This window comes from Trachurus trachurus (assembly GCF_905171665.1).
Source record: "Trachurus trachurus genome assembly, chromosome: 22".
NCBI lineage: Eukaryota > Metazoa > Chordata > Actinopteri > Carangiformes > Carangidae > Trachurus > Trachurus trachurus.
Window position 1 is genome coordinate 5,389,139 of NC_139907.1, and position 22,118 is coordinate 5,411,256.

The 22,118-nt window shown below is 43.1% G+C and overlaps 3 protein-coding genes across 3 annotated transcripts; 1 reads left to right on the plus strand and 2 right to left on the minus strand.

Moving 5' to 3' along the window:
* Positions 1 to 444: 444 nt before the first annotated feature.
* LOC311005926 (uncharacterized protein) lies at positions 445 to 7,099 on the minus strand (the record flags this gene model as incomplete). The annotated part of the gene is made up of 6 exons (XM_083998533.1): positions 445 to 697; positions 1,814 to 2,024; positions 3,100 to 3,297; positions 4,182 to 4,369; positions 5,213 to 5,479; positions 6,843 to 7,099. 6 exons carry the CDS (start codon positions 7,097 to 7,099, stop codon positions 445 to 447), a joined length of 1,374 nt encoding a protein of 457 aa, XP_083854659.1.
* Positions 7,100 to 8,680: 1,581 nt separating this feature from the next.
* Positions 8,681 to 12,761, minus strand: yipf6 (Yip1 domain family, member 6). Its single transcript, XM_083998746.1, has 2 exons — positions 12,218 to 12,761; positions 8,681 to 10,949 (listed from the first exon to the last, which is right to left on the minus strand). Exons 1-2 carry the CDS (start codon positions 12,554 to 12,556, stop codon positions 10,608 to 10,610), a joined length of 681 nt encoding a protein of 226 aa, XP_083854872.1. The 5' UTR covers positions 12,557 to 12,761; the 3' UTR covers positions 8,681 to 10,607.
* Positions 12,762 to 14,929: 2,168 nt separating this feature from the next.
* LOC311005503 (uncharacterized protein) lies at positions 14,930 to 21,372 on the plus strand. Its single transcript, XM_083997927.1, has 8 exons — positions 14,930 to 15,493; positions 16,313 to 16,428; positions 16,536 to 16,631; positions 16,884 to 16,994; positions 17,122 to 17,244; positions 17,375 to 17,497; positions 20,749 to 20,880; positions 21,186 to 21,372. Exons 2-8 carry the CDS (start codon positions 16,337 to 16,339, stop codon positions 21,232 to 21,234), a joined length of 726 nt encoding a protein of 241 aa, XP_083854053.1. The 5' UTR covers positions 14,930 to 15,493; positions 16,313 to 16,336; the 3' UTR covers positions 21,235 to 21,372.
* The last annotated feature ends 746 nt before the right edge of the window (positions 21,373 to 22,118 follow it).

The following is a 22,118-nucleotide window of genomic DNA, read 5'->3' on the forward strand; positions in this document are numbered from 1 at the left end:
CTGCACCCTGCTACTGGCCTCTGTTCTCAGGTCTCAGCCTTGACTCTCTTCACTGTGTCTCCTTTCTGGATTCGTTTTGTTGAACACTTCACAGGTCGTTCAGCAGCAAACTCCCTTGCATCCAGCCGCACCGGTTCTTTGTTTCTCGGGGAGTTTCAAGCCGAGGCATTGGAGAGCATCCTCCAGGGATCACCATGTTCAGGCACTTTGATGAAATGTGTGATTTCAGATTTGACCATCCAAACACCTTCAAGTGTGCGTGTGTGTGTGTGTGCACCACGTTCAAGGTCGCCTTTCAGTACCAGGAGAAAACGGGCAGCAGCAGCTGTTGGCGTACCATCGTACAACCCAACTCCATCTTCTTCTTCTTCTCACTCTAGGAGGATAACAACAACAACAACGACGAGGACGACTTTTGTCTCGTTCTCGTGTCCTCCCGATTCTTCAGTCGCCCTCCCACCCACAGTCACACTCTCGCAGCGGGTTTCTCTGGCGCATCTTGGTGATGACGGTGATCCGGTTCTCCGACAGCTCCCGCAGCTGGTTGATCAGCTCCTGCACGCAGGGGCTGGGCCAGGGGTGTCCGTTCAGGTAGTCTCTGAGGATGAAGGAGCGCTCCACCAGCAGCTCCAGCTGCACCAGGTGGCGCAGCCGGTGGAGGCTCAGCAGGTCCTTCTCCGGCTCTCTGCGGAAAAACCTGGAGACACGCACGGAAGAAAAGAGGGAGAGAGGATGCGACATGAGACAAGCTGCACTCTCCAACATCATCTTCATACTGTATGTCACAGCCGTGGACGATTTGAACGCACCTCCAAGACAAAAAGGCCAACTTTGTACCTCTTTTAATAAAGGTTTAATTTCCAAAAGCAGTCAAAAATGATGACAACTTATTTCAATATTAATAATACATTCCAGAAATAATGAAAATACCATCAAACTAATGAAATTAGTAAGTTAAAGTCTGTAAACAACAGGGATGGTCACAGCCTCCACATGTCTGACATTGTTCAGACTGACTACTACCACCATAAGAAATTATAAATTGCAGCCCAAAGGGATAGTTCAACATTTTGGAGAATTGGCCCATTGCCATAATCCCTATAGTCATAGCAGTAGGTTTGTTACCTTTAATTGTCGGTGCAAGCTATTTTTAGAACGGCAGAGTAGAGCCGTGAGCTACGCTACAGAGGCTAATGGGATTTCTTGGTTTCCCTCATCAAACTCATCAAATACACAATCCAACAACTCCAAAACGCTCTGGTGGACAAGTTGTGACCTGCACATTCACCACTATGAGATAATAACAGAACGTGACCAGACAGAGTTGTTTTAGAGGTAAATTCATGCAAAACCGCTGATGCGCGTTGCCTTCAGGGACAGTTTTTCAGCAAGCAGACTCTGTATTTGCCTTGAAAACAACTCTGTCTGGTAACGTTGTGTTATTATCTCATAGCGTGGTGAATGTGCAGGTCACAACTTGTCCACCAGAGCGTTTTGGAGTTGTTGGATTGTGTATTTGATGAGTTTGATGAGGGAAACCAAGAAATCCCATGAGCCTCCGTAGCGTAGCTCTGAGCAGCTCATGGCTCTGCTCCGCCGTTCTAAAAATAGCTTGCACCGACAATTAAAGGTCACGAACCTACTGCTATGACTATAGGGATTATGGCAATGGGCCAATTTGCCAAAATGTTGAACTATCCCTTTGAATGTTTCTATATATGTACAGTAAGATAAGTGATGTATGTGCAGCAACTAAGAACGATGTTTTAAAAGCTACAACACTGTATTTCCAGCCTCCTCTGTGTTGGCTCACCGTATCCTGAGCGTCCTGAGCTGAGGGAACAACATGGGGATCCGTCTGCAGAGGCTGCCGCTGGACCGGTTCTGCTCGATGTCCAGGTGCTCCAGAGCCGGCACTTTGGGAGCGATGGAGTCCATGTCTTTGAGGGTTATGGCCACACGGAGCGTCAGCCTGGTCACGCTGGACGGGATGGTGGTGGTGTAGGTGGCGAGAGAGTTACCACCTGAGAAGCGGAGGAGAGAGAGAGAGAGAACATGTACCCTAATAGTCCAGTCATTTTATGAGAAAAGGTTGAACAAATTGCAACAGAAGCAAACTCAACTGATTTTGTATCCTCAACATGTCCTGAATGAGGGAAAAAAAGCCCCGAAGAATCCCATTAGGGGAAAGTTTGGAAAAAGACCCAAATATAGCCCATTCATACTGTACGCCTATTAATTATTTTGCTCACGTGAATAGGGTAACATTTTTAACCTTTAGATATCTCCATGAAAATTACCTAGTTGATTACTTACATTAAGACAAACAAAAAATGTATTACAAGTTTTTTGAAATTCTTTGTTAACATGAGCAGATTTGCATAAATTTGCATAAATCCCACCGTTTTGACGGCACATGTATATATAAAGGTGCTGTGGTGGTACCAGCTTGAAAATTGGAATGAGTTGACTCCATCGGTCAACCAACAAAAAACCACTTTAAATTTCAAGATGACTGCAATTTTTCAAGAATCCGTCGCTGGGGGAAGCACTCGTTTTACATGGTAGCCTAAGCGCGCGTAGCTCATTAAAGCTACAGTTGGTAAGTTGACGACAGTGAAAATAAACTCTTGGTCCGAAATTTCAAGACAATACACAGGTCCCTTTATGAACCTCTGGAGTCAGCAGCTCCTTCCAATTTTCATGCTGGTACCACCACAGCACCTTCATGCCTACATGTGCCGTCAAAACGGTGGAATTTATGCAAATGTATGCAAATGTTCTCATGTCAACAAAGAATTTCAAAAAACTTGTAATACATTTTTTGTTTGTCTTAATGTACTGTAAGTAATCAACTTGGTAATTTTCATGGAGATATCTAAAGGTTAAAGATTTTACCCTATTCACGTGAGAAAAATAATTAATAGGCGTATGAATGGGCTATATTTGGGTCTTTTTCGCAACTTTCCCCTAATGGGATTCTTCAGTGCTTTTTTTCCCTCATTCAGGACATGTTGAGGATACAAAATCAGTTGAGTTTGCTTCCAGAACCAGAACCTGGTCCACAGAGCACAACAACATCAACAAGCATCTACTGACCGATGATGGTGAGCGTCTCCAGCTGCTGCAGGGGACTGAGCCAGGACCGGAGCCGACACTCGATGCCGTCTCTGATGTACCTGTAGCGGACGGTCAGCGACCTGAGCGACGTCAGGCTCCGCAGGGCGTTCTCCGGCAGGATGGTTTCTGGGTAATCGACCAGCTCCAGACAGGTCAGCGCCGGGCCCCCGTACCGGCCTGATCCAGAAGAAGGACCCAAGAGGAGTTTAATGCTTTAGCAAGTTTGCAGTGAATACGTTTGAATTTGAGGAAAACAGATTCATCAGACACTAATAAGCAAATTGCTGCTTCTTAAATGTGATTGGTTGCTGCTTTTCTTTGTTGTAAGTGATAATAAGTCAATTAAAGGGATGGTTCACCCAAATTCTAATTCATTCAATCTCATTATCTACTCACCCTCACGTTGACTAAGGGCTGGGAGAAGTTTCAGAGTCCTCCGTGCCTTCTTGGAGTTACTGTAATGTCCCTCTTGTATTGAAGCCCAGACATGAGAAATTGTTCCGAAAAAAATTTAATAAGTATATGTTTTAAGCTTGTTTGTAGCGGAAGCTCCCAGTGTCTCGGTTCACTGCTCTTCCTGTGTCCGTGCAAATCTTGCGCCCCTGTAACTCAGAGAAGCGCCGGAGGACTCTGAAACTTCTCCCAGCCCTTAGTCGACATGAGGGTGAGTAGATAATGAGTGCAATTTGAATTTTGGGTGAACTATTCTTTTAAGGATGGAGAAAGAAAGATGGAGGAGGTGGGGAAAAGATTGGGTCAAGGGAAGGAAGAAAAAGTTAAGGATGGAGGGAAAGATGGAAGGAAGAAAGAGAAAGAAAGATGTCTTTTTGGACGAAGAAAAATGAGCTCCGTTCGCAACTGTTATATTGACATGCACTGTTACGCCGAGACCCCCTGTCAGAGAAGCCACGGAGGACTCTCCCACTCTTCCCAAACTTCTCCCAGCCCTTAGTCCACATGAGGGTGAGTAGATGAACTTCTTCCTTCCCTTGACCCAGTAGGACAACAGGAGGGTTAAAAGACACAGACAGAAGGGTCACCATCCCCGGCCCCCCCCTGACCTGGCTGCTGCGGGTCCGCCGGACTGAGGTAGTCGTCGGGCAGCGGCTCCGGCGGCTCCCCCCTCATCCCCCAGGACAGGTGCTTCAGCTTCTTCAGGCTGAGCAGCAGGTTGTGGAAGACGCCGCGGGGCACCGGGCGCACCGTGTCCAGCCCGTAGCCCTCCCCCTGCTGGTGGAAGAACAGGTACCTGCGGTGGCAAAAAAATGTTGTTCCTTAAATAAAGTATTTTAAAAAAGAATATCTTGACACGTCAGCTGTCTTTCTTGAGTTTTAATAAAGCATTTTAATGAATGGAGTCACACAAACACAACCGAACAGGAGTACAGTCAGTGAGTGAGTGGCCTGAAGATGTTCTCAGGCCGCTTTATAGTCTTTATAGTTCCCAAAACACATTGAACAGCAGACAAAATATATGGCACTCTGATAGTTCTGCCTGGCTTCACCACCAGGACTCAACTCCCCTTGTAAATAAATTCACACAGAGCACTGGTCTGACCTTTAAAGCAGAAGTAAGCGATCCGGTCGTTTTGGCTATAACTTCTTGTCAGCCGATGGAGTTAGCAGCCCCCGCCCTCGTCATGGATCTATTGGTCCTCGTCCCTACGTCACCACATTCACGCGCATCCCTTGGCTGCACACACAGCCCTTCATGCCGTTCTCTCTCCTCATTGGATAAAGCTTGTAGGATATAAGGAAGTATACAAGAAGTTTTCTCCTCGGCTTATAGCAGAGCAGAGTGACTGACAGACCCGTGTTTCGGACCAAACACTCTATATAAGTGATTGCCGTCGGAAGACATAACTATTTAAGACTTATATTAACACAAATATTCCGCTTACTTCTGCTTTAACCTGTCTTGCATGGACTCTGTCTCTGTGTCTAGTGTATCTCACACTGTTATCATCCAAGGGATTAGCTGAGTGAGTACCACCACCTTCCACAAGGTGCAAGGAATTTCACTTATTTAACATGGTTATACAGCACTCCTAAAGCATACTATGGGTTACACCAAAAATTTCCCATTACATACCGCAGGTTGACCAGGCACGACGACACGGTGTTGATGAACTCCACCGTGCACGGCAGCATCACGTTGCACACGCTCAGGTGCGTGAGCCGCCCGTGCAGCTGCTCGCTCAGACTGCGGCTCAGCATCGCCTCGTCCCAGGTGGCGTTGCGCACCCCGAGGTCCCTCAGGTCGGGGAACCGCGACAGGTTATCCAGGTACTTCTCCTTGTACAGCCGGCCCCCGTCCACGAACACGATGGCGGTGAGCGACGGGAGGAACTTGACGAGCCTGAATGAATGAATGAATGAATTTATTTATTTAAAACAGGGACAATGCACAAAAAAACATTAAAGGTACAGAATGTAAGAAATCTAAAGCAACTGGCCGTGAAATCCTCCTAATATGTCACAGAGACTCAGGAATAATGTTCATATAACATGATGAACTCACCAACAACAATAGTACAGCCAGAGTATTCGCATTAAAAATCTTTTTTTGCAGACTGCAAATCATGTTTATGTTTTGAATTTACGTGTTTACATGTAGCGCCACCTAGCCCTCTCTCCCAGTCACGGCAGCGTCAGTGGCATTTCAGCCTCCGGTCTGGTCCACTGAGCTGCTGCTACGACTGGGAGAAAAAATGAGATCGCTGTGTTCTGAATTTGACTGCAGTAACCGTTTTTGGCCACATTCTTACATATGGCACCTTTAATCTTGTAAAACAAGAAGAGATGCTTTGAGCCAGGTTATAGCAACAATTGTCCCATTGTCACATAGTCCCTGGGCAGGTAAAGTGGGAACAGATACAATATTAAGATTAATTGAAATAGGACATAATAACCATAATATATATTTTTTTTTAATTGACAGAATGCACTAATAAAAGCAGGGAAACAGGAGCGCCAAATCATAAAGTGCACAATAGGGACTAACAGCTATACACTCTCTCTCACTCTCATCACACATTCAAACACATACACATAAGTTCTGTGGGAAGGACATTTCCACTGACTCATGGCCACACATGAAAAAGAAGAGCTGCCAAACTGAGTTCTACGTTGAGGAATACTACACTCACCCCTCGTAACAGATCTAGTTAGACGTACTGTGTTTTCAGAGCAGAGTGTCACAAACTTTTTCAGGGGGGGGGGGGGGGGGGGGGGGCATAAGCATTATGAATAATTTTGTGAAGTAGACAAACATTTGAGTGTGTCCACCTTTTTCCGAACGTCAAAAACGTAGCCTGTTTTGCCGGTTTTGCTCTTCCGGTGGAATGTTATGTTTACGTTTCCATGGTTTCAGTAGTCGCGGTAAATGCATGGATTTCTTTTTCTTGTTTTTCCAATGAAAATCTGTACTAAAACGCATGGATCATCACACCAGCTTTTAACAGTGGATATCACACAAATTGACATCCGTGTTAAAAGCCAGCGTTAACTATGACAACGACTGAAAACCATGGAAACGTAAACGTATAATTCCACCAAACCGGATGACGTTCGGAAACTTGTGGATAATCAGGTTTTCAAAGCTCAAAATATCATATTTGGCAAGTACATGGCAATGGTGGTAATGCCGTGGTTTTTTGGCATGGATCTTAGGACTACTTTTGTACAATAACTCTAGTGGTTTTGTTAACTGTTTTACATGCCTGCGCCACTCTTTGCGCCGCAGGTGCCGCACGGCGACGCGGGTGAGCTTGCGGAGCCGCAGCGTGGCCCAGAAGCCGTAGGTGTAGCGGCGCAGGTCGGACAGCACCACGGTGTGCTCCCTCCACAGCGACGGGTGGTCCACCAGCTTCCTCAGGTACCTGCTGCAGGTGCGCAGCGTGTGTTTCTCCTCCGTGCTCAGGTAGCTGAAGATGTAGACCCAGACCTCCGGGGGAAGCTGCTGCTGCTGCTCCTCCATCGGTCACCGCCGGGACACCTGACTCTGGCTCTGCCCGCCGGGCGAGGAGAGCAGCAGCAGCACGACGACGCGGGGGGTGAAACAACAGGTTGATACCGGGACTAAAGTCACAGGAGCTTAAAACAAACACAGCGTTCATTTACTACTGTGTTAATAAGCACGGGTTTAGTTTACTTTCACTGCGCTGGTTCATGTTCGCACCGCACTGCCGAACGCCCATGGATCCGTCGCGCCGTGATGACGTCAATTGTTATTCACTGACGTTTTTTTTTTATTAATTTTTTTTTTTTTTTTTTTTGCTAATGTTAAACCACAAGATCGCGCTCTTGAACACCCGACTTTATCACAATTTATCAATTTTTTATTGACAAACAACAAAAAATAGCTAAATCAATAGGACTTTTGCTCCTTTTCTACTTTTCATTAGTCATTATGAAAAGGTTTTTTTTTCCCCTGAAGCCTCTGACTGACCCAATGTTTGTGTTTTGTTTGCTTTTTTAATTTAATTTAATTATTTTTCTTTTTTTGACATACCTTTGACTTTATTTATCTTTTCTTTAAACTGTGTTTCTGTAATGATTTATTATTTTCCTGTGTTTTGACTTCATTTTGATGTGCTGTTCTACATACCTTGTCAGTTCTGTATATTATACTTGCTCAATAAAACAAATGTTTTAAATGAAATTAATAGGAACATATTTTATTCACAAAATCTTATCATTTAATTTGTTTTGTTTGCCTTTATGTTTAAGTATTTGATTCTTTTTATATTACATTTTGTTAGTTATTATTTTGATACATAATTTTTAGGATAACCACATAATATATTATATAACATATTCCAGAACATGCGCTTCAACTGTTAGCAGCAAAGTCTGGTAGCTCTGAGTTTTTGCTCCACCTTTGCTTTGTCTTTCTTGTGTTTTTGTATGTTTTATATCGTATTTTGTCAACTACTGTGGGGAGAGGAGATTCTTCAGGAGAGCTTCTTTCATTGAAAATGGAGCAGGTCTGGAGGACGCCACCCTGTGGCTCCTCTCCCTTCACTGCAGTACAGAGAGATGTAAAATATCTTTGTACCTACAAACATCAGGCTTTTAATTCTTCTGCAAATGGTAGATGAGCTGACAAACAAAATAATTTCTCTTTGGGGATTAATAAAGTAATTAGTATTCATAATATGTTATTATAGGAGGAAACATTGCTTTCAATCTATGATCATTTCAAATGAAGTAATAATTAGAATCATATTTGTCATGCGGTTCATGATTAAATTAACATAAAGACACTTTGCAATCGCAATCTGTTTTTAATATGTGTAGCTTTTGCTGACAGGTGTTGGTGAATTTCCTGCATAATGTATGTGCAATAAGAGAAAATTTGATACTGAGCAAGTGTTGGTGTTCTCTGAGTTAAACTGTTTCGCACCATAGGAGGAAAGAAGCCTGGATTTTGATCTTAAATGTACATAAGGAAATTATATAATGGAGAAAATTATAGATAAATGGAAATGATTTATGTTGTGAGATGAACAGCGATGAGTGGATTTAAAAAAATACAAAACAGACCATCACCGCAGATCAAATATATTTTAATATTTTTTCATTTGTTGATGTAAATTAATAGACATAAATTAAAAGAAATGAACAAAGATAGCCCCAGTGAATTGGGAGAAGTGAGGTGACAGCTTATCTGACTACAGAGCCAAGGGGTCAGAGGTTAAAGGTCATCCGGCGGGGTTATTAGTCGACTGAACACAGCCACAAAGCAGAGACAAAAAAGCTTTTCTTCAACCAGCTGCAGTGCCTTCTATACTCCAGTTACTGATTTCCTACATTTCCCAGAATGCACACTGCTATATGTTTCCATGTCAGTATGATTACAGTGTGATCATTCACCTGTGGAGGTAAAGACAACATATCATGACGATGACTCTGGAGGATTTGACAGATCTGACTGCTGCAATGCATTCTGGTCTTTCAGAAGATGTTTCACAGATACAACCTGTCTGTCGTCTGCTGCTTAAATATTTTTTGCTATCTACAGGAAAAAGACACATAAACCAGCTTCACCTGTGTGTTCTGTGATTACTTAGTGTTGAATGCCGACTACATGTCCTCAGAACAAGCACAGATGAAGGCTGACAAGGTGAAAGTCGCACTTGAACGCAACACAAAAAAGCCTACAGCGCCTGCATTAGAGCCAATAACCAGCTGGATTAGTGAGGCTGTGTGTGTCCCCATGTCATAACTGGACTTAGAGCAGTGAAAAGCATCTGAGCAGGATGTTGTTCAGCGCTTGCAAAAGAACAAGTCAATGTTGTGTTAGTTATTTTACTAACAACTCCACTGTGAGTCAATCTGTGGTGTTTTACCTCTGCAAGGGGCCTCAAATGATAGTCTGTGTGTTTGTGCGTTCCGTTATCCAACGATGTGCAAGAACTCACTGACGTAGTCTAGTAGACTAGTAAAATAAAATGTCAGAATATAGACTCGTTAAAGTCCTCATGTTGTTGGTTTTGTTTCCGTTCACAGTGATGTAAAAACAACAATTCCTCTCATTGGAGAAGCAGCAACCTGAGACTTTTTGGCATTTTTGCTTTAAAAAAAAAGTCTTAAAATCCAAATAACTGCAGACTGATTCATCTTTCTGGGAGTTTTTAAAGTAAAAACACCAAAACATTTGCTGAGTCTAGTCTTTTAAATGAAAGGATTTGATGCGTTCCTTCAATATGGGTCTGGATTTTGTAACAGTTCTTTTTTGTCACCAGTTTTTGACATTTAATAATCAATAGTTGCAGTCCAGGTATCAGTTTCCTCTCAGTGTGACAGCAAATAACCATATTTCCTGATTATTCTGAATAGGTGACAGTCGGGCAGAGAGCTCTCATTTGATTGGCCGATTCAAAACACTGGTTTGGACAGAGAAGTCTCAGGTTTTAGTGCAGCTGAACCAATCAGTCTAATAAAAACAAAAACACTCCTCAAATACTTAAAATAAAGATGCAATCAGTGTGTTTTTGCACCAGTCTGTGAGATCGTGTGAGGTTTAAGAAACACCCAGAGTGACCAAGAGGGAAAAGGAAAAAAATAAAATAATCATAGCCCTGGTAGTTTAAACATTCATAAAGTATTTTCTATTTACAAGCCTATAGATTTTTTATTTTTACACAGCTCGTAAACATATTTTAGGAGACAAACAGGAAAAATCCCAAACTTATTCATCAGCTTTTTTTCACGCTCCACCCTGCAGCACGGCGTCGACTCGACGAGCCGCTGCTGCTCCTGAAGGAGTTAACTGTGGCGTCCCATGAGTCTAATAAATGCTGTTTCAGTGGCTCAGACACACTCGGCCTCTTCAGTAGTCGTTCGATCCTCATTCAAAGGCAGATTCTGGTGGTTGTTTTGAGTTCTCTCACTCTATAAAAACCTCCCTCATCTCCGTCAGTTCAACTCAAATCCAGTTCCTTTTTTGTTTTGTTTTTGTTTTTTCCCGCCCCCCTCTACTGCTAGGGCGAGAACGTCAGGATCATCCACCCGATCACGAAGTAGAAGAGGAACACCGGGTACACCACCAGCGCCTTGCGGTTTGGAGGCTGGCTGTCGGCGAGGAAGGCCGTGGAGGCGAAGGTGGACCAGCCGAAGGACGCCGCCACCACCACCAGCCGCACGCCGAAGCTGACCGGCCCCGAGGCGGTGATCAGGATGATCCGGCACACGGCCATGGCCACCGTCAGAGGCATGATGCAGTATCCCAGCACACACAGGCTCTGGAAGAAGGAGATGGTGCCGCCCAGCAGCTTGGAGTTGAGGGTGATGATGATGGAGCCGAACCAGACGATGACGAAGACCTTTGGGTGGGAGGAGAAGATATTTCAACATGTGAGTGTGCGATGAGTGAGAAAAACAAGACGGATCTTTATCTGGTAACATCTTCTAACTCCTCGTGAGGGATACTGAGACCTGATAATCTCAAGTGCTCTGCAGGGTTTACCCCAAATCTCCAGGTGGATTTGCCAGGAAAAGCCTCTAACGTAGAAAACCACCTGCTGATCTGATCTCAGGTTATTCCTTTCAATTGCAGCAGGAACTCACTCCCCAGAAGGGAATGCAATGCTGCATTATTTCCAATCTGGAAACCACAACCATGAATTAGGTTAGGTTATGACGTCGTCTACTGCTAATAATATTCATATCTTGCTGGAGCTTCAGTCAGGAGTTGGTTTGACAATCACAGCATTCACAAGGGTAGGACTGTGAATGCTGTGGTTGAATGGTTTAGGTCCAGAATACATGAATGACATGTTAGTAGAGTATAAACCCAGTAGAGCTCTGAGATCTACTGACTCAGGTCAGATAGTGGAGCTCAGAGTTCAAACTAGACATGGTGAAGCAGCATTTAGCCTAGTTGTTATGCTGCACACAACTGGAACAAACTACCAGCCCCAACTTTAAGCACTTTTAAATCCAGGTTTAAAACATTTCTCTTTCCATGTGCTTATAGCTGAGCTCTTTTAAAGAACTTTAAACTTCATCTATTTTCTTTTATTCTACTTTTTTATTCTTCTTTGATCCTGCTTTTAACTCTATTGTTAAAAAAAATGTTTGTTTTTATGCTGTTCTTTTCAAATTCGTCTTTATGTAAAGCACATTGAGTGCCTTGGTATGAAATACGCTATATAAATAAAGATGCCTTGCCTTGCCTTGCCTAGGACTCATTGTCAGGAACGGTTCACTTGTGATTTTCTTTACAGACGAGTCAAACATCCACAGCTACAGACTTAGCTGCAATTCCCTGATACAGTTTACAATTTACTTGCAAACAAACCGTTGTTGCATTGTGTATTTTATGAGTTTGATGACCACCCTCATTGTGTTCGCTGAGCAGCTCGCGTCTCTGCCCCGCGGATCTCCAAAAACATGCACCGATAATTAAAGGTAATGAACCAACTGCTATGACTATAGGGATTATTATGGGGATAGGCAAATTTGCCAAAATGTTGAACTATCCCTTTAAGATGACTGGTAACGTTAGCTACTTGGACTGTGCTAATGCAGAACAACCTGTACCTGAGTAAGCAAACAATGGATGTTTTTTATGTTTTTATAATAACGTCACCTCAGCGAACTGCGGTCCTCCCTGGTCGTCGTGGTCGGCCGCGCCGCCCTGCAGCAGCAGCGCCAGCGCCACGCAGAGCAGCAGCGGGCCCCACAGGTCCCAGTCCCGCAGCAGAGCCGAGCTGCGCTTCGGGTACAGGACGTGGACGAACTTGGTGCCCACCGCCCGCAGGTCCCGCAGGATGGTCTCCTTCACCGGCTCGTCCAGGGTGGAGAACTCGTCGTCTCTCCTGGAGGAGCCGACGGGCACGGAGATGTCCCCCTCCACCGGGATGTCCCCCGAGATGGAGACGTCGGACAGCCCGGCGAACGGCTTGCTGGCCTCCTCCGCTGCCGCCATCTTGCCGTAACGTTACAGAGAAGCGTTTAACGGGGGGAACCGTCAGTTGTTCCGGGAGTCCAGGCGACACCGAACCGAACAGTTTATTAACTTATAACAAAACGAATCAGACGCTGAAACGACAAATGTCCCTCTGAACCAGTCGGGTCCGGTTAGTTCAGTTGGTCTGACTGCTGCTGCTCTGCTCCACGTCAGCCGAGGATTGTTTACTTCCGCAAGACCATGACGTGACGTCACGTACGCACATCCGTTTGATGCGTTCAGGTACATGTGTATCTGTCAGATTCCCAAATCTGAACATCGCCAACGAATCTTCTCCTTCTTTTTCTGTGTTTTATGGCAGTTTGCTACCGAGCATGAGTTTAGGGCGGGCGAGTAGGCAGTTACAGTCTATGGTCTTCCTTAAAAAAAAACACACACACACACACACACATAACTTTCCTATTAATTATTATTAATTAATTTCTTATTAAACGTCCCTATTAATCCTGTAGCTATTGCGTAGAAACTCCAACTTCAACTCTACTTATGGGTTTCCTAAATTAAACACTACTTTTACCCTTTCCACTGGCTTCATTGCCAACGACTCTTGCTTCCCTCTGTTTTTATTTTATTTTATTATTTTTGTTTTATTTCTTCACATACTTTTACATCGGTAGTATTCAACAGTCATTAGGACAGTTCATTGTATAAGTGGCCTTAGTAGCCAAACTACAGTCAGCATAATTTGGTTTATATAGCCAGTATATTCTCACACAGTAAGTATCTCTCTCTCTCTCTCTCTCTCTCACACACACACACACACACACACACACAGAGGAAGGAACCGCCCGTTTCTGTTTACCTATCTGCAGCCTTTCACTACAGACCAGTGTTGGGAACGTTACTTTTAAAAAGTTATTAGTTATAGTTACTAATTACTTCTCCCAAAAAGTAACTGAGTTAGTAACTCCACTACTTCACTATAATAGTAACTAGTTACCAGGGAAAGTAACAATTGCGTTACTTTTTCTTTCTTTTTTTTAAGTTTAAATATGTCGAAGAATTTGGATTTTTTTTCTCTCATTTTTAAATTGTATTTTATTGTTTTCATATATTTCACTGATCGCAATTATGGAATGCGAGTGTGTGTTTTATTGAAAGCGAGGCTGGTGTGCCTATGAAAATAGGTTACAGTGGGTTTTTTAAGTGCTGTGGCTACAAGCAAATCTCATATTGTCTCTGTACAAAGACAACAAAGACCTTTTTAAATGTGAAAACAGCGGAGACCTATTCAAGATTTGCGTTTAATAACAGGCGAAACATCGAAATGGATCGAGAATCGAAAATTCATGGCCACATAAAGTGAAATTATTAACTTTACCGATTATCCATCTGATTATCTGTCCTGCTGCGAGCGCACAACAAGGTATCTGCGGATCCTTAAAAAGTCTTAAATTCATGTATCTAAAATTAAGGCCTTAAAAAGTATTACATTTATTAGAAAATTCTAAGATGGTCTTAAATATATAATACACAGCATCATAAAATATGTATGCACTTAAACTTTTATATGAAATAACAGGGTATGCGCGCGGGGTCTTAAAAAGTCTAAAATGTGAAAATCTAAATTTTAGGTCTTAAAATGTCTTAAATTTGTTGAATTATTGTGTTCAAGTCTTAAATAATTTTAGACAGGTCTTACATTTTCTTATGCCCACCATGGGCGAGCATTTCACTCGCATTTGCCCCTAAAAAAACAAACATGTGTGAACCGGAAAAATCACAAAAAGAAAGAGCACACGATTGGTCAAAAACTACAAATCCCACAATGATCTGGCCTCAACAATAACAGTAGTTAGTGTAAGTAAGGGAGAGTGGAGCTGTAGGTGAAAAGAGGAAACAACGCCACGTCTGGTCCTGTTCTATGTTGTTCGTTCACACCGTCACCGTTTATTCGTTACGTCCGCGGTGTAAAAGGCCGTGACGCAAAGACGCGGTTAGGCGCGAGACGCGGTAGACGCGACTTTTTTTTTTTTGCGACGCTACACGCGATTCTTTTATGGCGACGGGACCTTCGCGTCTTCGTCCTTTTCATCGTGTTTGGGGAGGAACGCTTTTTTTTCGCTCGAGTTTATACGCGCGACCAAACGCGAGATACGCGAGAAATGCGATTTATCGCTCGTTTTGACTTTGTGTAAATTCCTATGGTAAATTCGCGTCTTCACGAGCCCGCCCATTTTCACTACAACAACAACATTTCTGCTCTCACCAACCATGGTTGAGGTCACAACGCTGCTGTAGCGGCTCTGGAAGAGTTCCAGCTGATGAGCTACAGAGACTTTAGAGTTAAAGAGGAGCAGAGCGTCGCTGTGTCGGACTGTTTGGATTTAATGAAGAAGCTGCACAGAGTCAGGTGAGCAGAAGCTCAGGACAAACACTTCGCTCCGGGACATAATGTAGCTACACCTCACATGTTCTTGTCTTTTACCTCAGGGAGATTAAAGTAGTGTCTGTTTCCACTTTCCCTCCGATCTCGGCAGCTTCCCTCTGCTAGTCTGTGTGTGTGAGGCTAAACTGCGTGCGTGTGTGGTTTGTGTACAAACTGAACACTGCCTCTGATTGGCTTAGCATGAAACCTTACTCTGCCTCAACCAATCATCATCACTTATGCGGTTGTCTCGTCCCTCCCTCCTCCCCCCTCCCCTCACCAAAGGAGAGGAGGAAAAAACAACAACAGTTTAGCAGCTTCTGTGTCTGAGATGAGATGAGCCAAGTCGGAGGACAACGGCTTCACTGAGTAGTTTGTAACGCGCCTCATTTAATTGTCGGTAACGGTAACGGCGTTGTAACGGTGGAAATAGTAATTAGTTAGATTACTCGTTACTGAAAAAGATAACGCCGTTTATTTTAACGCCGTTATTCCCATCACTGCTACAGACGTGATGATAAGATAAGGTGGGTAATGAATTTACACTTTACAAATAACAATATAGCAGCTGTAGTATGTAGGCTAGCTGTAGCTAACTTTACTTGAAAAATATTGTTTGGTACCGTAACCTGACGTGTTGGTGAGACGAAACCTTTCTAGGTAGCCTACTTTCACTTTCTCTTTTCACAGTTTTTTCTCTCAGAAAATTGGAGAAGATCCATAAAATTGTGTCTGTTGGTTTCTCTCGGGTTTTATCAACGGCAGTGTCTCCGTTTTGTATGTTTTTAATGTTATGTCGAGAATTTCTTGTGATATATTTCCACTGCGCAGCTTGTGAAGTTCAACATGGCGACTCAAAACCACAGCCTCTGTGATTACACGCACAGGCATGCATGCACAGACTGTATGCACACCGATGCACACACACACAGACACCGGAAAACAGAAAAAAAATTACTCCCCAAAAAGAAAAAAAAACGGAATATTACCCAAGCAAACAGAAAAAGTATTACTCAGAAAAATAGGGGGGAAAAGTTGCTAAAAATATTTCCTGTTGAAAGGCCCTAAAAATGTTAGTAAATGGAGTATCAACATATTTCCAAAAAATATTGAATCTTGATTCAATATTTTAGTGAAACAATGGGCCTCATTCACCAATATCTTCACAGAACCCACAGAAACTGAGTGAGGTGAAATGAGAAAGAAAGTTAAAATGCTCAAATGTTGCTCTGATGTTTTGGGGTGGGGGGGTCATATTTGCAAAATGTTTTTTTTGTTTGTTTGTTTGTTTTTCAACTTGTCGAAACTCAAAGACTCCTGGCTGACTCCTCTTGTTTTCTCTTCAGGAGTTGGATCCGTTTGTTGCTGCAATGAGTGAAAGAAAGGAGGATGAGGAGGGGGTCCTTCCTCCTCCAACCATTTTGATTACAGTACACGATGAGAAGCAGGCCACAGCTCAGGGGTGAGACTGGACCTCTAACCTGGTCACAGTTTATTTGCTGTGAGATTTCCTCTTTTCACTCGACTACTTGAACCTCTCATCATTCAACTGTTCTTTCCACCATGCAGGAAAAAGCTGAAGAGATCAGCCCCACTCAGCCCTGTGTCTGCGTGGCTAATGAATAATGATCCACCAAATAAAAAACACTGTTCTGCTGATGGGAGGTGATGAACAATTTTTTTTATTTATTTTTTTTATATTTACAATATTTGAGTTCAATATATAATGTATTGCACTCAGCTCTGAGTCCGTGAGCAGTAACAAGTAAATGGATCCATCTCTGACATGGACACTGCTTTGCCGATGAAAAAAACAAAAAACATCCATCATTAGTTTTATCATTTACTCACATACTGCAACAGCTGGTGAGATGTATGTTATTTGGTCAGCATTATTGTCTTCCTGTTTTCCACTAGAATCTATTTGGAGACAGAAGATTGGACTGCATCCAGCCCTATGTCCTCTGAGTCCATGAGCAGTGACAAGTCAATGGAGCAACCTCGGAACTTCAAACATACTGATCAAAGGTGAGGATTATGTGAATACATAAAACCTCCATCATTATATTTATCATTTACACATAGTGCAGCAGCTGGTGACAGGATGGCTGAGACATTATTTGGTCACCACGATTGTCTTCCTCTTTGTCACTAGGGTCCCTTTGGAGAGAGCAGCTTCTCCTGCATCCAGCTGTGTGTCCTCTGTGTCCATGAGGAGTGACCAGTCAAGGGATCCACCTCTGCCATTCCAACATAAATATCAATCTGCTGATCAAAGGTGAGGATTATGTGAATGTTAAAACCTCCATCATTACTTTTATCATTCATTCACATACCACAGCAGCTGGTGAGACAGGATGGCTGAGACATTATTTGGTCTCCATGGTTGTCTTCCTCTTTTCCACTAGAATCTATTTGAAGACAGCAGATTCTCCTGCATCCAGCCCTATGTCCTATGAGTCCATGAGCAGTGACAAGTCAATGGATCTACCTCGGAACTTCAAACATGGACACCGCTCTACTGATCAAAGGTGACAACAAGGATTATCTGAATACATAAAACCTCCATCATTGTTTTTTTTTTTATCATTTACACATAGTGCAGCAGCTGGTGAGACAGGATGGCTGAGACATTATTTGGTCTCCATGGTTGTCTTCCTCTTTTCCACTAGAGTCCCTTTGGAGACAGCTGATTCTCCTTCATCCAGCCCTATGTCCTCTGAGTCCATGAGCAGTGATGATTCAATGTATCTATCTCTGGACCCCAAACATGGTCACAGCTCTGTTGATAAAAGGTGAGGATCATGTGAGCGTAAAAACCTCCATCTGTAACTTTTATCATTCACACATATTGCAGCAGCTGGTGACAGGATGGCTGAGACATTATTTGGTCACCATGATTGTCTTCCTCTTTGCCACTAGAGTCCATTCTCCTGCATCCAGCTGTGTGTCCTCTGTGTCCTTGAGGAGTGACAAGTCAAGGGATCCACCTCTGCCATTCCAACATAAATATCAATCTGCTGATCGAAGGTGAGGTTTATGTAAGGGATAATGTGTAGTTGGTCGGTTGTTATGGAGAAATAAACCCCGACAGGAAGTATTCATACTTCATGAAGGGGTTTATTTCTCCATAACAACCGACCAACTGTACATTATCCCGCTTATTACACGGTTTACGAGTAAAATAATTAATTTGAAACATAATGTTGATCAAAATACGACGTTCATCGATTTTTAATTGCATAATTTCTGCATGCCCGGTCACGGCCGCTGTTTTGCTGCCTTTGATAATCAATCAGTGGATCAATGGATTACCATACACGTGTTACGGTGTGTGTATTGTGTGTAGTCTTTTCTGCCATAAACAAGAGATTAACTTTACTGTTTACGGGGCGCGTTTGTGTCGTGGAGCCGCGGTGCCACTGAGACGAGAGGAGAGCTGTGACACCGGGTCAGAGGCTCTGATCAGCAGGTTTAGTTTCCAGCAGTGATGTGGAAGGAGCCTCCGCTCTCCTTGTAACAAGTTACAAGTCATTTATCTAACATCACTATTAGTCCGGAGCTGTTTAATGATGGTAAAAATGAAACACAAGGTAAATATCCTGCATAGTTTCTCTTTTCTGTGCTGCGCTGATCAGAGCACCGTCCCTAGCAACAGTCTGTTATACTTGAAAATGGTCATTATTCAGAAATAACAGACCGCAGAATGCAGCGCTGGACCAATCAGAGAGCAGCATTCAATAGAGCCATGTAATAAGTTAATATTAAAACCTCCATCATTACTTCTATCATTCACTCACATACTGCAGCAGCTGGTGACAGGATGGCTGAGACATTATTTGGTCACCACGATTGTCTTCCTCTTTGCCACTAGAGTCCATTCTCCTGCATCCAGCTCTGTGTCCTCTGTGTCCTCGAGGAGTGACCAGTCAAGGGATCCACCTCTGCCATTCCAACATAAATATCAATCTGCTGATCGAAGGTGAGGATTATGTGACTATTAAAACCTCCATCATTACTTTTATCATTCACTCACATACCACAGCAGCTGGTGAGACAGGATGGCTGAGACATTATTTGGTCTCCATGGTTGTCTTCCTGTTTTCCACTAGGGTCCCTTAGGACACAGCAGATTCTCGTTCATCCAGTCCTATGTCCTCTAAGTCCGTGAGCAGTGATGATTCAATGTATCTATCTCTGGACCCCAAACATGGTTCTGTTGATAAAAGGTGAGGATCATGTGAGCGTAAAAACCTCCATCTGTAACTTTTATCATTCACTTCCATAGTGCAGCAGCTGGTGACAGGATGGCTGAGATATTATTTGGTCACCACGATTGTCTTCCTCTTTGCCACTAGAGTCCATTCTCCTGCATCCAGCTCTGTGTCCTCTGTGTCCATGAGGAGTGACCAGTCAAGGGATCCACCTCTGCCATTCCAACATAAATATCAATCTGCTGATCGAAGGTGAGGTTTATGTTAAAGGTTGAATATGTAGAATATTTATTAAAAGCTATATTTTTTCAAAAATAATACATCCATGGGGCCTTTAGAGGGGTACAGAATGAAAGTATTGCTTTTCCACAAAAAAAATTTTTTTAGTCTGAATTATTATTTTTAATGTTTTTGACGGGCTCGACAATGACTTTCTGTCAACGTTCTGTTTACATTCGTAGCCTACCTGCCTGTAGCCGACATGTGGCTCAGTTCTCCGCTGTTTTCCTGCCTCCTCCCGGTCGTATGCGTTTGTTTCCAACCAAGCCTTTTTAATAATCAATCGGTGGATCAATGGATTGTCATATACTTGTTAGGATGGGTGTATTTGTGTAGTCTTATCTGTCATAAACACGTTTATCGTCGCGGACTTTCGGTGCCACGGAGCTCCTTTTTTTTTTTTTTTTTCAACTTGACGAGAGCAGTGACAGCGGAGGCTCTGAGCAGCAGCGGTGTGGAAGGCAGAGAGCCTCCACTGTCCCTGTAACAAGCTACAAGTCATTTATTATGCTGTTAATGACGGTGAAAATGAAACATAAGGTAAATATCCTGCTTAGTCCTCCTCCTCTGCTGTCCTCTGATCAGAGCGGAGTCCCTAGCAACGGCCCGTTTTACCTAGCAATGGTCTGGCAATCGACTGCTGGAATTCTTTTTCTGTTGTTGTTCTTGTAATTCTACATAGTCAACCTTTAATATTAAAACCTCCATCATTACTTTTATCATTCACTCACATACCACAGGATGGCTGAGACATTATTTGGTCTCCATGGTTGTCTTCCTCTTTGCCACTAGGGTCCCTTTGGAGACAGCAGATTCTCCTGCATCCAGTCCTATGTCCTCTAAGTCCGTGAGCAGTGATGATTCAATGTATCTATCTCTGGACCCCAAACATGGCTCTGTTGATAAAAGGTGAGGATCATGTGAGCGTAAACACCTCTATCTGTAACTTTTATCATTCACACATACTGCAGCAGCTGGTGACAGGATGGCTGAGACATTATTTGGTCACCATGATTGTCTTCCTCTTTTCCACTAGAGTCCATTTGGAGACAGCAGCTTCTCCTGCATCCAGCTCTGCGTCCTCTGTGTCCATGAGGAGTGACCAGTCAAGGGATCCACCTCTGCCATTCCAACATAAATATCCATCTGTTGATCAAAGGTGAGGATTATGTGACTATTAAAACCTCCATCATTACTTTTATCATTCACTCACATACCACAGCAGCTGGGGAGACAGGATGGCTGAGACATTATTTGGTCTCCATGGTTGTCTTCCTCTTTTCCACTAGAGTCCCTTCGGAGACAGCAGATACTTCTGCATCCAGCCCTATGTCCTCTGAGTCTTCTGAGTCCATGAGGAGTGACAGGTCAATGAATCCACCTCTGACATTCAAACATGGGCACAGCTCTACTGATGAAAGGTGAGGATTATATGAATAAGAAAACAGATATTAATTGAAATATACATTTCTATTTGCCTGAGCACAAATACATAATTTCAGCTGCACACTGACACGGTCCTACACACTGACACGGTCATACACAGATGGTCAAACAAAACTAGAAAACTAGAACAAATTGAAGACCGTGCAGAGACATTAAACTGATTTGTCTCATTTCAGTAAAAGTTATTCAGTGCTGAAATGAATTATTACTTTACATGAAAAATAAAAACAAAGCTTGGATTACAAACTTTTACACATTTGTGTCTTGGTCTCACCCTCAGATGCCGGCGCTCACCTGGACAGAGCCCAGAGACCCCACAAACTGTCTGAAGACAACGGATCAGTGACGGAGGTGCAGGAGGACATGATCACCCAGATGTTAAAGGGATATTCCGGCATAAATGTAACCCCTGCTCTAACGCACTGTGAGACCCAGTAGAGCCCCCCCCCCCCCCCCCCCCCCCCCTCCAGAGATCAAGTTTGCCATCCGCAAACTTCTCTAGTTGTAGCAACTTTAGCACAGACAGCCAGACAGCAAATCACTGCTGTCTTTGTAGCCACAAGCCAACCGCAATAAAAAAAAAAAGCCACAAATAATGCTCAGAACAGCACCAAACTTCATCAACAGCACAAACAGCCTCCCAGCACATAATACGAGGCATCAAACACCTGCTAGCTTTTCCTGGTTTCTATTATAAAAGAATATGAAAACACTCTCCTTTTAGCTGCTTCCTACTAATGTAGAAGCCTTAACAAAGATATTTTAACTTTTGCCATCTGCTGCAATGGTATCCTCAACCGGATGTGACGTATGAGTACTGTATGTGGACAACGCCATAGCAACATTGTGACCTGTTTTGCCGTCCAGTCCGACTCGGACTGTTTGTTTGTCTTTGCCGTTTTTGCCGCGCTCTTTGTTCTGTGGGAAGAAATTCAAACTATAGGCATTCATGCAAGTGTGGACATTCGTTTTTTTGTTTTGTAAAAAAAACCAAATAGTATATATTCTAAACTTATTGCACTATTTTTTAATGGTGCAATACGTTTGTAGTGTATTTGAATATACATGAATATAGTATGAATGAATGAATGAATGTTACTGTCAAATGGAAAAACAAGCTGTAGTAGCGTATTGAAAATCGAATCGATAATTGTTAATATCGAACTTTTTTTTTAATGTAATGTAATAATGTAACGTTTTTTAATCAAATCAA